This window comes from Cajanus cajan, chromosome 4 (assembly GCF_000230855.2).
Source record: "Cajanus cajan strain Asha chromosome 4, NIPB_CcT2T_4, whole genome shotgun sequence".
Lineage (NCBI taxonomy): Eukaryota > Viridiplantae > Streptophyta > Magnoliopsida > Fabales > Fabaceae > Cajanus > Cajanus cajan.
The window spans coordinates 71,523,597-71,539,565 of NC_138520.1; the positions used below are offsets into that span (position 1 = coordinate 71,523,597).

At 28.7% G+C, this 15,969-nt stretch overlaps 1 protein-coding gene across 1 annotated transcript; it reads left to right on the forward strand.

Moving 5' to 3' along the window:
* The first annotated feature begins 2,354 nt into the window (after nucleotides 1–2,354).
* On the forward strand, nucleotides 2,355–5,362 carry LOC109802317 (heavy metal-associated isoprenylated plant protein 39). The gene is made up of 3 exons (XM_020363634.3): nucleotides 2,355–2,673; nucleotides 3,075–3,150; nucleotides 4,505–5,362. The coding sequence occupies exons 1-3, from the start codon at nucleotides 2,668–2,670 to the stop codon at nucleotides 4,951–4,953; spliced, it is 531 nt and encodes a 176-aa protein (XP_020219223.1). The 5' UTR covers nucleotides 2,355–2,667; the 3' UTR covers nucleotides 4,954–5,362.
* The last annotated feature ends 10,607 nt before the right edge of the window (nucleotides 5,363–15,969 follow it).

Here is a 15,969-nt window from a genome sequence, read left to right on the forward strand (position 1 = left end):
TTTAAATCAATAATCAATTCTCAAAATTAAAGCAAAAGCTAAACATTGAGTTGAAGTCTTTCATTATTGAATTTTTTTATTAGTAGAAATTATAATGATAATAATAAAATTTAACTCCTAAATCTTTTGTTATAATACAATTAAAATCTTATTATATCATTAGAAAAACCGGACATATATGTGTTTACAAATTTATCACATCTCCATTGTTAAGAGTTTTTTTTTTTTTTTAGAGATAAATAAAAGTAAAACCATGATCATGAATGAGTCCCTTTTTGTTATCATATATATATATATATATATATATATATATATATATATATATATTATGGAGAGATTGATTAACAGAATTTACTAATAATTAAAACTAATTTATCTTAAGAGAAAAATACATCTTTAAATCAATAATCAATTCTTGAAATTAAAGCATAATTTAAACAGAGTTGAAATATTTTATTATTGACTTTTTTTTATTAGTAAAAATTATAAAACAGTAATCAAATTTAACTCTTAAATCTTTTGATAGAATATAATTAAAGTCTTATATCATTAGAACAAGAAGACATATATGTGCTTACAAACTCATCATATCTCCATTGCTAAGAAGTTTTTTTTAGAAATGAATAAAAAGTAAAATCACAAGGATTTAAACTCAAATTAAACAATACCTTACCAATATAAAAAGATGTGTGTAAAAATTTTCGGTGTACGACACCTTTTACAATTTTAAAAAATATTAAATAATTTTTTTTGCACTACAGTGTTTATTAGATTTTAATTGTAAAAAAAATTGTATACTAAGTTCACCACTCAATTAAAGGGATAAAAGCTTTCTAATCTGAAAATGATTCAAGCGAACATGCGAAAATGAAACCTATCACCATTGAAAAGGTTAAGAACTGAAAGAGTCCGAACAGCACGCCAAGTGGCGAATTCCCTTCTCAAGCTAAGGAGAAGCCAATGTCAATCTTTGATTGCCTTCAATTCACCATGAACATTAATTGTCACTTTATTTTTAAATTACAATAAAATCCTAAGATACATCTTTTTCATGTTCCTTTCGAATAGTTCCTCCAAACCTTGATTGACTCCTACGTTCAATTCATGAAACCAATAAGAGGAAGGTTCCATATGTGATAGATAAAGCTACAAAGTACACAACATGTAGTTCATGTTTTAATTAATTTGTAAAATGTGAATATAATAAAACTTGGCTTTTTAAATTTACGTGTATTCTTTTCATATCTATGTATATTAAATTAAATAAATTATAGTAGTATATATACGTTTAACTTTTATTAGTGTTTTAGAATATATTTTTATTAAAACAAAAGTGCACACGAATTATTTTATAGATAAATATTGAGTCCATGTAAAGAAGACAACACAGCTAAAACACATGCTTTAATTGTCTCACCCTTGAGTAACATTCAACGTGAAGTTGGTGTAGGAGATATTAACTAAGAATATTTTACATAATCAATCGATGGTTAGATATTTTAATTATGTTATTAATTTCAATTTTAATTATTTGTATAGAAAATATTTGGTTGAAAATATTAAGAATAAATGTGAGATAAGTTGGAACAAATTTATATTTGTCTCTCTCTAACCCTATGAATACTCTCGACATCAACAATCAAAACTATATTTATCACATTCATAATAACCACTAGCCAATGTAACAATCTTACGCTTTTTAATCTCATACTACATATTGCATTACCTTTTTTATATATATTTTTTATTGAGTGGCCTAAAGCCAAAAATATTATATTGATATATATCATTCTTATCTTAACAATTATTTATTAATTTTTTATTTCAATTAAGAGCATTTTGAAAATTATATTATGCTTTTTAAAAATACTTCATTTAACAAAACATGATAAATAATCAATTTTTGTTTAAAACAACCATATCATCCATAAAAATCCAAGTAATAACTAAAGTAAATTTATAAAATTTCCTAAAACTTCCATCTCTAAAAATCTCATAACATAATTCTTGGTGGCAATGCAAGCATGACCAAATTAAAGTACCAAAGCATGAGACGCTAAAGTGAAACCTTGTACACCCAAGTATACTTACCTTAATAAAACAAAAGTTTCTGTTATTTCGAAAGTATCAATGTATTTCTTTGTCCCCCATGCAAACATATATTCTGAGCATAGCAATTAATTAAAGGGAGAAAATAATGACAGCCCCTAATACCTTGTGGTGGACCTTCACCAACTAGTCACACGCTCACTACCTTCGCGTGGCCTTTCTTATCACTCTCTCTCTCGTGGCCTATAACTCTCCACCCGTTACGTTCACTACTCCTACATTATTATTATTATTATTATTTTGTAAACGTTATTACTCCAAAGTACACAGTTCATACTTGATACTATCTCTTTCTCTCTCTAGCTTTTCTTTCTCTCTCCTATTCTGCAAACCTTGTTTTGATTCGATTTTCTGCTATTAAAATGAGTCCAACTCCTCACTCTCTATCTTTTTCAACTTAGCATTATTCGATTTCGTATTGCACTCTCTCATCTCCCATTCCTGCTAACCTCTTTTCTTCTTCTCTCTTCCCTTCTCCCAAAGTTTTCACATTTCCCTGCCTTTGATCTGCACACAACAATTCATCACTCCAAAACATAGAGGGATAAAAAAAAAACCATGAAGGTATATGATTCCCACTTTCTAATTCTATTTCTCCTTACCCTTTTCCTTAAAGGATAATTCATAATTCGCTTCTGAGCTTTGACTCACAACCTTGATTCACTTTTGATTCTCCATCAACTTTATGCTTTTTTTGAGTTTTCCGTATAAAGATCTGGGTTGTGCCTCAAAATGAATATTGGTGGTATTCATGGTTGTGTTTAATTTATCATATGGGGCATAAGTTTTACTTTTAATTGAACATATGGGGTATATATGCATAAAGTTGCATACTTTTTAATTGGATGGTTCAGATTTCGTGGGTTGTATATTATTATTCTAAGAATATTCTTTAGTATGCTAAGGTCGTCATGATTTGAATCTGGGCCTAATGAATCTGTTTCTGATTCAATTTTTGTTTGCAGAAGTTTGTACTCAAGTTGGATTTGCCAGATGACAAGGCCAAGCAGAAGGCCCTGAAAACAGTTTCAACACTTTCAGGTACCAAATCATTGTTCACCCTTTTTTCTAAATTAATATACTATATGATATCTAAATTGCTGGTTTGGGAATGTCCAAATCTGCAGAATGTTACCAAATTTTGAGATCTGGGTTGGGTGAGTGAGGGAGAGTGATAGTTTGCCTCATGGCTGACGCGACCTCCAAATCATTGTCACGTGACATTTCAGCACCGATCTCTCTAGTTATTTTAACCAGTTTAATTTTATTAATTTGGTCCTGTAAAATATTTTTAGCACTGTTTTTTAATCATGTTATACTTATCATGATATCCGAACCTGTTAAATCTGTGCCGTACATGATGTGATATTAGTATAAAAAAATTAAAAGCGAATACAACCAGTCTTATTGTAATTATTATATTCGATGCAACTTATTAAAATAAATATTTGGGTCATTTTGTTACAGAGTATCTTGTGTCTTTGTTTAGGGATGAAGACATACCAAATGCGTTATATTCCATCACCTAGAAACAATATTTTATTTTCCTATGATTGACAACGATCCAACACATTAGTTAGCATGTCATAAAATTGTCTTGTGGTTATGTTAAAATATTGTGAATTGGGTTTTCGTGCATTGGAAGGGATGTGGTTGGTTGCATTGTTTTTCGTATAATCAAGAGTTGAGAAATTTTAAGGTGTCTCTTCTTAGTGGTTCCTATAATTTGTTTACAGTATTATTTTCTAAACAAAATAAATTTGGTATTTACATCCTCAGCCTCAGGTAACCCATGATCAAAATGTTCTGCTTAATTATACTTTTACTTCTTAACTGTCAATTAAAGTTCACTCAAAATAGCATGACAGTTTTTTATTGGTTAACTTTCAATTACTAATTTATCAAACAATGTCTCTTGAATTTGAAGGAAAAATTTAAAGTTCAGTAACAGGGTTACTAAATCTCATACTCTCATGTTCCCAATAAACAATTATTCAAGCAATTAAATTTTTGGACAAGATAGTTCTTGTTTGATTTTGTTTGTTTTGATTAACTGGATTGGCCTCCTCCACGTTTGAAGCTGCAATTGTCTAGTTTGATCATGAGGCATTGCATTGTTCCATTGAATTTAGTTAAGGACACAATTCACATGCAAGTCTTTAGATATTTTCAATCAGAATTTAAATTTCATCTTATATAATTGACGTAAAAATAATTTACATTAAAAGTTAACATAAATAAACTATCATATTAAAAATTCAATTCTAATCAAATAACAAGTCCAATTTTGATAAGAAATTAAACATCGTCAAATGTTCTTAAGAAAATGTATTTTTAGCTCTTTTTTTGCCTTTTGATATTGTAAAGCAAACAATGGAATTGTGCAACCATGTAGGGATTGATGCCATCTCAATGGACATGAAGGAGAAGAAGCTAACAGTGATAGGAACTGTTGATCCTGTGAATGTGGTGAGCAAGCTTCGCAAGTACTGGCAGACAGACATAGTCTCAGTAGGGCCAGCAAAGGAGCCAGAGAAGAAAGAGGAGCCAAAGAAAGAAGAGGGCAAGAAGGAGGAAGAGAAGAAGGAGTCTTCAAAAAAGGAGGAAGGGAAAAAAGAAGAGGAGAAAAAGGAAGAGCCAAAGAAAGAAGAAGAGAAGAAGGAAGAAGAGAAGAAAGAAGAAGAGAAGAAAGATGATGAGAAGAAGAAAGAGGCTGCACCAGCCCCACCACCAGATCCAGTTCTAGAGCTGGTCAAGGCTTATAGGGCCTATAATCCCCACATGACCACATACTACTATGTTCAAAGCATGGAAGAGAATCCCAATGCTTGTGTCATTTGTTAAGTAGCAAGCTTTGCAAGAAAAACATGAGGAAAGGAAGACATATATATAGATATATAAATCAGACTTTCTCAACTTGCAATGGAACCAATTCTCTTTCATGAATCCTAGGAGTCCATGATGTCAAGAAGACGGAAACAAAAAAACCAAACTCCTTGTATATATTTTGGTGGTGTCCCTTTTAGTTGTTTTGGGAAGTACATTAGCAATGTGTAGAGGGAAGAAATAAAATTTTTGGGGGATTTGTTTTAAATTGATCAAAAATGTAATCATACAATAGTATGATGTATAAACTAGTGGAATCAGCGATTAGTAATTTGTATGCTGCTGATGTCAACAAAATTTATGTGAAAAAAAAAGGAGATTGAAAAGGCAAAGCATATCATATGCTTTTATAATTCATAAAGAAAAATGTTCCTTTCTTTCTTACTTTTACTTCATTCCGTGGAATTGTCATGTCCTTTGTCATGTGGGACACGGTGGCTGAAAAGCATGGTCTACCCTATCACTTGGTTGAGATTTGAGGGTGGGACACCAATTTTCCCTCCCCTTTTCAGAGCCCTGCATTTGTGTTGTTGCAAATACGATTTCAGAAGTGAATAACACACATGGCCACTAACTCGATTCTATGGTCCCATTGATTCATATCTATAATGAATGATTGAAGTTTCAAGGTCCCCATGTTGTAAGGGTCGGTACAAGTTATTATTATCATCATCATCAATCCTTTTACCAAAAAAAATTAGATATACTATCATATGTAATGTTACTAATTTTTTTTTAAAATCAGAATTATAATTTTATTTTAATAATATATATAAATATTTAATGAAAAATTGTATTAATAAAAAATAATACTTGTAGTACTGCATGTAAATTTTATGGATCCTTTTATAAAAGGCTTCTAGTGCTATTGTGGTGCACACTATCTATATTGTTGGGAAGCAGGTAGCCTATGATGTTTTCTGCTCATGGAATCATGGGTTGTTTGATTATTTTGAATGTGTGCTTTATGCCTATCTACTAAATCTATTTAATTTGCTTGTCTTTTAATATATTAGTTAGTGGTGTACAATTAAAGTAATCACCTTAATCTCAATTCCTTTTTTGTTTTTTGTTCCTCCCTAAAGACAGAATAACCTAAGCTATGCTACCCCCCTAACTTTTTTAGGTGGCATGTCATGTTTGCTTTTGTATTCATCCTCAATCCACATGGAGACTGTTAGTACTTGTTGTACATTGCAAAGCCAAGGCGTGCATGTGATTAACTACTTGAAAAATAATTTTGTGCAGAATCCCATCTTGTATTTAGCATTTGAACTTTGTCTACGGCTTACACATCTTGTCCCTCCTAAAATATTCTGTCTATTGCATACCCATTTGGTAATTGGTAGTGTTACTTTTATGTTAGACTCCATTTTTTTTTTCACCTTCTATATATATATTTTTTAAATCCATCAAATCAAATTTAATGCCAAGATATTAATAGCAATTAGGGGTGGTAGACGGACCCAAGTCCGCGGATCAGTCCGTAAATCCGTGAATTTTGCGGATAACGGACCCATTTTTTTCAAATCCGTATGACTATGTCTAATTTTTGAGCCTGGCTCGTGAAATCCGCGGACTTGGCGAATTTAATCCGCGAGTTCGCGGGCTAGTCCGCGGACTTCACTAATTAATATTTTTAAATATTATGATTTTAATATTATGTTGTGTATTTAATTTTTTAAATTATTATGACATTAAAATTATGTTTAGTTGGTATGTATTTGTCATTTGAATTACTTTTATGACATTTTAATGCTCTTATTATTGAAAGTTTAGTACTACTATTTAAGTATTTATAATTATTTTAATTTTAATATTTTAATATTTAGTATTTTAAACCATTTTAACTATTGATAAATTTTAGTATGATAAAATTTAGCTTATAAATAAAAAATATTTTTTTTTCTTCTAATTTTATGTATTTTTATTTTTAAAAATTTATTTTTTTGAACCTTATTTAGGCTTGCGGACCGGTCCGTTATCCGCAGATTTTTGCGGGCCAGATACGGACTTAAAAAATAAGTCTTTTTATTTTACGGACCGAACTTATCCGGCCCGTATAAAACACGAGTTTTACAGACTGAACCTTAAACGGGCCAGACCAGTCCGTATACCCACCCTAATAACAATGCACGCAAACTATTTGACCATCTATCTGAACTAACATTTTACTACTTTTTTAACTATCTTATTTATAATAAATATCTATTAATTTTATCCATGATTAATTTCTATAAAAAATTTGACCAACTATTTTTAATGAAATCTTTTATTTTAATTTCATTTTTTTCCTATACAAAATTTAAACTCAAAATTTTATTTGAGAGTAAAGTAGAGTACCACTTGAATCAATTACTTACTAATACATTTTACTATTTTAATGATGATATTGGAAAATTTAATGGTAAAGTAAATCAAAATAAGGGGAATATAAAGCCTGTAAAGAACAAGATTGGCTCTACCAAAATCTTGCTCCAAAAAGAAACATTAAAATGGCTGTTGTCCAATTTCAACACCATTGAATTTGAATGCTTTGGGCAGAATTTCAACCGTTAATGACAACAACTAATGAATACAACCACGTCAATATGATCTGTAAGGAAAGGACTAGATGATATGGTCGGTGAGTTGATTATTAATTTTCGTCAGCTTTGTCATTCCAACAATGTAACCAAAGTCAAATGAATCAACGTATTCACAGATTAAGGCAGGGGAAATACCCGGCAGTTACAACTTAGGCAAATGTAAATCTTGGAAAAATAATATAAAATTATATTTTATTTGAAAATTTCAATTTTCATTATATTTATGACACTTTTTGTTTCAACTTCAATTATATTCAATAGATTTTAGGAAATAAAAAATTAAAATAAATATTTTAAAAGATAAATAAACAAAATAAACCTAAAAAAATAAGATAAAGGACTAAAAGTAAAATTTAGCATTAGAAAAAAAAATAACCAAGTGCACAAATTACCTAACTCTATTACTCAAAAGCATCTCATAATTATTAGTGTGAGGATTCACAATCAAAGGCTAAAAAAATTAAACTTAAGTATGTTACTAATTATTTCTTATAAAATGAATAAATTTTAATTTTAATAATGTAAAATATTTTTTATTTTTTATTCTTCTAAAATTTTAAAATTATTGCTTAATTAATCTTTGTAGATAAGTAAATTTTTATTTTAATTCTTATAAAAGATTTTTCTATAATTTTCATCTCTTATAAAACTTTGAAATCTCCATTTTTGTTCCTAACATTAATTTTAGGTAAAATATACAATCATTTTAACAATCTAAAAAAAAATAAATGTGTTGCATTCTTCCATTAAACATATGAGCAGTTAACAAATATTATGTGAGAGTAGCGATAATTTTTTTATTTTTATTTTGGAAGAATGAAAATTAAATAAAAAAATTATAAGGACCAAAATCGAAACTAACTCATTTTATAAGAATTGTAATTTTTTTTTATCAGTAAGAATTACAATAATGATAACAAAATTTAAATATAAAATTTAATATATATTATCTTAACCTTCTTCACTAAGTTCATTGTAGTAGTTCATTAAAATCCAATTTAAACTAAATAATTAGTAAATTACATATATTTTTAAATTATATGGAGCTTGGACTACTTTTGTCCAGTAAAGTTATAAGCTATATAGGTTAGAATAAAAAATTCATAAAATAAAAAGAAAAATATTATACAATGATGATATAAAACAGTTTATTACTACCATTTAATTACAAATTATTATATATGATAAGTTTATTAATTATTATAATAAATTACAATATATGATAAGTTTATTTATTATTATAATAATTAATAATAATAATTTTTTATTAAATATTATTTCATATTTAGAATGTATGATCCATTAGTCATAAAAAAATGGCAAGGTAATGTAAGGCCAATTTATATAATCTATTTATTTATAATCTAAAAATTGAGTTACTCTGTATTACAATAACATGTCATTTGAAATAAACATTAGATATTGTTATGTCAGCAAAAATATTAAGATGTTATTTTATAATCTATTTTTTATTCTATATATTTATTTATGTAAACCTACCTACAAATCTATTTTTCAAAATTTAACTACAAATTCACTTTCAAGTATTGTTCTTTTTTCTTCTTCTTATCAAGTATATCCATAACCTTACCATTGTGATCTCCCATCTTCCTCCCCACTATGACCCCATCTTTCTTTTCTCCACTCCCTTTACCTCGGTTAAGTGTGATGTAATACCTTACGTTTTCGCAATTAGATTAATAATATATATTTTATTATAAAATTTAAAGGGTTGATGTTAGAGAACATTTTAATGTTGAAATTATATTTTATATATTTGTTTTGATTAAATTATATGAGGATTATATTTTAATATAATGTTTATTATTATTATTATTGTTGTTGTTGATGTTATCATCATCATCATCATAATATTAGGCTTAATTGTGTTTTTGATCCTTTAAGTATTGCAATTGTACAATTTTGATCCCCAAGAATTTATTTGAGTAATTTTAGTTTTTAAAATATTGCAATTGTGCAATTTTAGTCTCTCGATTTTTAATTTGAACAATTTTACTCCCTCAAATATCATATTTGTGCAATTTTAGTCTTTTTTATTAAAAATTTTAATAACTTTAAAATTTTAATATATATATATATATATATATATAATATTTTAAAATTATACAATTATTTATTTATTTAAGTAAACGTATATTATAATTTTTATTAATGTATCAAATGATATATATTTATTATTACTTAATAAATAAACTTTATATATCATTAGTATTTTAATATTACTGATAAATAAACTTGTTTCATATATCATGTTTATGAACACAAAGCTTATAATCAAATTTTCATTATATAAATCCACCTAAAACATTCTCTTACAAAGTGATTTACTTAAAATCTTTATTCAAATAGTTATAAATATAATATTTCCATCCTTTATATATATATATATATATATATATATATATATATAATACACATATATAATTTAATTTAAATATTTTGATGTTTAATGGAATGACCCGACTGGTCCCTACATTATACGACACAACTACTGGCAATGGAAAATATCTAACTTAAAACTATAGATATACGAATACTAGAACATGTATTATATTGCGCGCATATATAGAAAATCAACTAAATAAATATTTGCAATATAAATATAGTAATCTAGTAATGTAATGATCTATACATCCTAAGTTGTCGGTGAAGTAACTACATTGTCTATACAAGTTTACCACCATCCGGTAGTCAACAAAAATTCCTTCATCTCCTATGTCATTGGATGGCCTCCACAGCAGCTCTCCAACTCTATCCTTATCTTGCTCTCATACCACGTATGATTATCACAGTCTACATCACATAGAAATATGCAAGAATAAGTTAAAGTAAAAAAGAAATAATATATATACACACGCACACACAACACAAAAACATCACATAACATCACAATATATAACACATATCAACACACATAACTTAATTTTCATCACAACATCACATTTCATCACAGTTCAACATAACATATGAGTAACACAATCAAATCAACACATCATATAGTCAACACAACAACTACATGCATCATCACACATTTCAACTAAGATTAACCCATCGACTACCCTCCAAATATTATAACCTTTTGATGCTCGATTAGGAACTAGATTCTTGACTTCGTATTTTACTCGGTTGGTCACTTTTAATTAGTATACCTCAACTTGACCCCTATATTATGGTCACCTTATACACATGTGCCTCGAACTTGCTCACACATGATACCAATAAAGTCCTTGAGGAGAAACAACATAGTATCCACTTTAAGGGTCAACTTCTCAAGAAGGATTTTCATGAGATTAGGCTCTCCGAGCACTACAACACAATATCCAAACAATGGGATACAAATTTTGAAAACCTCCCCCTCTAGTTCTAAGTGGTCAACACAGTTCAACAACACAACAACTCTTTATAGTTTCAACACAATCAACAAAGTCAATATACAACTTTACAACTCACAACTCGTATTCAACTCCATAATCAATCAACATCTCAACAACACATGGTATATTCAACACAACTACACTAACAACATACAACTCTGTCAACACACAACGCACATCTCATATCTAATTCTCAACTATCAACACACAACAAAATCATCACATACTACTTCATCATTACAATTTATTTATCACATATTCATGTAACAACTTAAACTAACAAGGAGTCAACACTTCATCAATCATATCATCATGTTTTTCTTTAGCAACTAATGCTTGACACTATTCACCTTATGTCCAAATCCATCCAGGCAGGGAGTTCTTTGCCTCATCCACACCCAAAACTACACAACCTGTGTCCGACGTGGCTAAGGCAAAGGCCCTTGAAACCTCATGCTTAGTGTTGTAAACATGTCTAATCCCATCTTAGGTAGAGAGTCTCTACTTGAGTCTCGCTCGACGTCAACACCTTGACGTCTAACAAAATCTAGACAAAGAGCTTTGGCTTGGCCACGCTAGACACCACTCAACTTTGGACTCGACATCACCAAGTCAAAGAACTCTTAGGGTTCCCACGCTTGGCGCCATTCAACCACGCTCGGAGTCATCCCAATCTGAGATGAGTCTTTCTCCTCACGTCCAGTGCCACCAATCCTACACCCGGGCATGATTGAGACAAAGAGCCTCAAGTTAGAACAATGTCTGGTGCCTTGAAGATGCGCCCGACGAGATGTTAAAGTTCTGCATTTGAAGAATCTAATTTTTAAGCCACAACCTGAAAAACATCAAAAATCTAACACATATAATAAGAGATAAAGTCTCTACTCAACTCAAACAACTCAAATCACGCACAAAAAGCAACATGCAACCACAACATAAGCAAATAATCATATCTTCCCCTTTATGCTACTAAACCTTAACCTTCACACATATCTTCACCATTTTCATCAATCCAACCATTGTAGTTTGAAATCCAACAACATTCAACACCGAAATCATCCAACAACTCCATCATACCATAAGGAAAATAGAAATCTAGACTTCCCTTATCTCGGGTAGCTCGATTCCGAGGTAGAAGAAGAAAAGAATTAAACTTCGTACGAGATCATCGACTTGATTCAAGGTTTTCCACCACCTAAATCACAACAACATAACTTAAAAAAGAATAGGAAGAAGGAGAGAAGGAGATTGAGAGAAAAAGATCTCACGAACCAGAGACCTTCTTTCTAGAATCCTTTCTCTAGAAAGTTTAGGGAAAAGAGTTTACGAGGCTCTATTCAAAACAGAAACCTTATATACTCTTCCCTCTATAATTAAGCTATATTTTTTCCTAGAAAACCCTCTCTCAACACCACTAAAACTCTAAAGGGATCCTTAGACCCCCAAACCCCTCAACTCTAATAATTCAACTTAACAACATAAAACAACTAGAGATAGTATAACACTATCACAAATTAAAGTGTTACATTTAAAATTAATTTCAATATTTTAACAAATACTAACAATAAATATAACACAATGCAAAATAATTTCTTACATTCAATTATTTTTAACAAATTTTATATTAATTTAATTTATTTAATATTTTCAACTCTAAATTCATTTTGTATTTTTTAATAACATTGTAACAAAAAATTATATTTAAATTTGAATCATATTTTACAAGGAAAAATTGTGCATCATAAAAATTTTAAAATAATTATAACAAATGATACTTATAAACTAATCAAATATTGAATTAGTATTTTTTTTTCCTTAATAATTACTTTTAGTAAAATTAATGACTCTTCCGTTAAACTTTTTTTATAATACTTCAAAATTAGGTCGATTTGATCAAAATTTTATGTTAAAAGATTGATTATAGAACTAATTTAATATGTAAAAAATTATTAACATACAAGAACTATCTTTGAAGACAAAGTAATTTGCACAATTTTTAAAAATATCACTAAAAAAATTTATGACACCCAACGATGAAAGAGAAAATTTCATCAGAATTGCATTCATCTATATTAACTCACTTCATACACTTATATATGAAATAGACATAATTATATTATATTCATTTTACATTCAAACCTTATGCTCTTCTTATTTCAATGCATATTTTATAATTTTATGTAATATTTTTTAAAATATTTTTAATATTTTAAATTTGTATCTTATATTTGAATTGGTGTCGAGCATTATTTGTGTCTTTAAACTTTTGACAATAGTAATCTTTGAATAAAAAGTGAAAAAATTATAAACTCACCAAATATTTTCACTCTGATTAATAAAGGTGGAAATATATGTGCTGTAATTTACAAAAGGCCAATCATCCAAAGTACAGCATGCTGTACCACTCAATTATATCACATTTCAGTTTTCAAGACACATTACAGTGTTCCTCGTGGGCATTCAAATTAAAAGGCTGCACATAGTGTATGTGACTACCCTTGATTGAAGCATATAGTTCAAGAACAGTACAAAACCATGTTCCATAATATTTCAAAGTCATTAAAATATTTCTAATTGGAATTGCTTATAAAGTTTTCACATTTTAAAAATATTTCTTATACATGTTTATCATTGGAGTTAGAACAGGTGGAAGTTATGCATAAGAATAGTTGTTCTACGAGAACTTGTTCTTATATCAAGAAAATATTTCTTGTAAGCCTCGTTAAAAAATTATGTGGGATAATTGATAAGATATATTTAAGTCCTTAGATGTTGTGAACATAAGTTTCGTAGTTACCAAAGGCATTTCGATGGCCAAGTCTCTAGCAATTTATCAAAGTTACAATAACAATGAGTGATAAATGTGTACAACAACAATGTTGGGTTTTGTTATGCATGAGCCCATTGAAGAAATATCAATTCAACAAGAGGAGGCCCAAGGTGTTGAAGGTATCCAACCCAAGAGAACGTTTAACATGACGAAAAATGTTATATACACCTCCCTTCACTAAAAGATACATTCCCTTCTTGATTTTTTTAAAAATATTCTTTTAATCTATTATCTTTTTAATTTAATTTTTATTTTTAAAAAATATATTCTTCTTATTTCACTCATTTTCTTTTCCTATTCTATCTCTTTCTAATCACTCTTCAAACACTTTTCTTTTTTTATTTTTTAATTATTTTTAGCATTTAAGACATCCAATGACTTATTTTTATTATTTTTTAAATTTTATTTTTTTCATTCTTAATTTCAATAATTTTTAAATCCTAATTTTTCATTATATTTTCAATACTGCTTACATTGGTTAAAGGTTGTAAATTTTATGAAAATGTCATTTTTAAAGTATGACTAGTTAATTTTATAATGAATTATTGATTAGAAATAATATAATTTTATTTATCATTACTATTCTAAAATTTTGCTATCTAGTTCTTAAAAAACTATATATTTGAAAAGTATTCTTTGGAATTTTAAAAAAAATATTTTTGAAAAGTATATTTTAGAAGTAAAAAAAAAAAACATACATTTGAAAAGTACTTTTCAAAAGGATAAAATAATTTATTTTTCAAAAAATTATTTTTGAAAGTATATTTTTATCTTTTAGAAAGTACTTATTGAAAGTATATTTTTCTTTGAAAATTATTTTTCTAGAAAAGATATTTAAGAAATAAATAAAAATCAAAAAGGTGTATTATTAATTAATTGTGCTTTTTATTCGTCAAGTATTACAATTTTCTAATTTTATTTGTGAGGGTTTTAATTGAGAAATTTTAATTCCTTAAATATTATAATCGGAGTTTTTTTTATTCAAATAATATTATTTTAAAAAATATTTACCCAAATAGCAACTGTGTAAATTTATTTCCCAGACTAGCACTATTTATAGTTCAAGTTTCAGAACGGGCCGTTCTAATTCCAGAATGGGTCGTTCTAGATTAAAAAATAACACATGACGAATCGATCAGAACAGGCCGTTCCAGATTCAAAAAATGCACATAAAAAGTGGAACCAGAACGGGCCATTCTGAATCCAGAACGGGCCGTTCTGGCCTACAGATTCAGGTTTTTTTTTTTTTACAAAAACTCAGAAACTACCATCAAGTGATTAAATTTATTGAATATTAACATCATAAATATAACAAAATAAATATATTAAAATTTATTACAACAATAAAGATCAATGGTGGCATGACTAGGTGTGTGACAATAGGAACAATTTTTTACACGATTATGTTATTCTCTAATGTCAATCTCTGTTTTAATCCAGCTGGACTTTGGCCGACTCTTGAAAGTTCTTTTGCGTTCTAGATTTGGCCACAAAGTTGGAAGAAACATAACATCCGAGAGAAGTTTGACTCGCTGAGAAATTTACAATAAGGCTAAATGAAATGTGGTATGATTGCAACAAGTTTCAGAAAGTTCATATCCCTTGCTCGCATGACTCACTGAGAGATTTACAGTAAGGCGTGACCAGGAGTGTGACAATAGGAACAATTTTTTACAGGATTATGTTGTTCTTTAATGTCAATCTCTGTTCTAATCCTGCTGGACTTTCGCCAACCCTTGAAAGTTCTTTTGCATTCTAGATTTGGCCACAAAGTTGGAAGAAACGCAACATCCGAGAGAAGTTTGACCCGTTGAGAAATTTACAATAAGGCTAAATGAAATGTGATATGATTGCAGCAAGTTTCAGAAAGTTCATATCCCTTGCTCGCATGACTTGCTGAGAGATTTACAGTAAGGCTAAATGTAATGTGGTGTGATTGCGGCAAGTTCCAAAAAGTTTATATCCCTTGCTCGCATGTATTCGCTTCATGCTTACATGCACATCACGACTATCAAACTTACATATTTCTCATATATACCTTACAATAAGTTGCAAAAGTATATGCAGGATAGTTTGGAGAGCTCCGACATGAATATTATTGGCCTACTTACACTGGTCCAACTTTGTGGCCAAATCCAAAATTCAAGAGAACTTTCAAGGG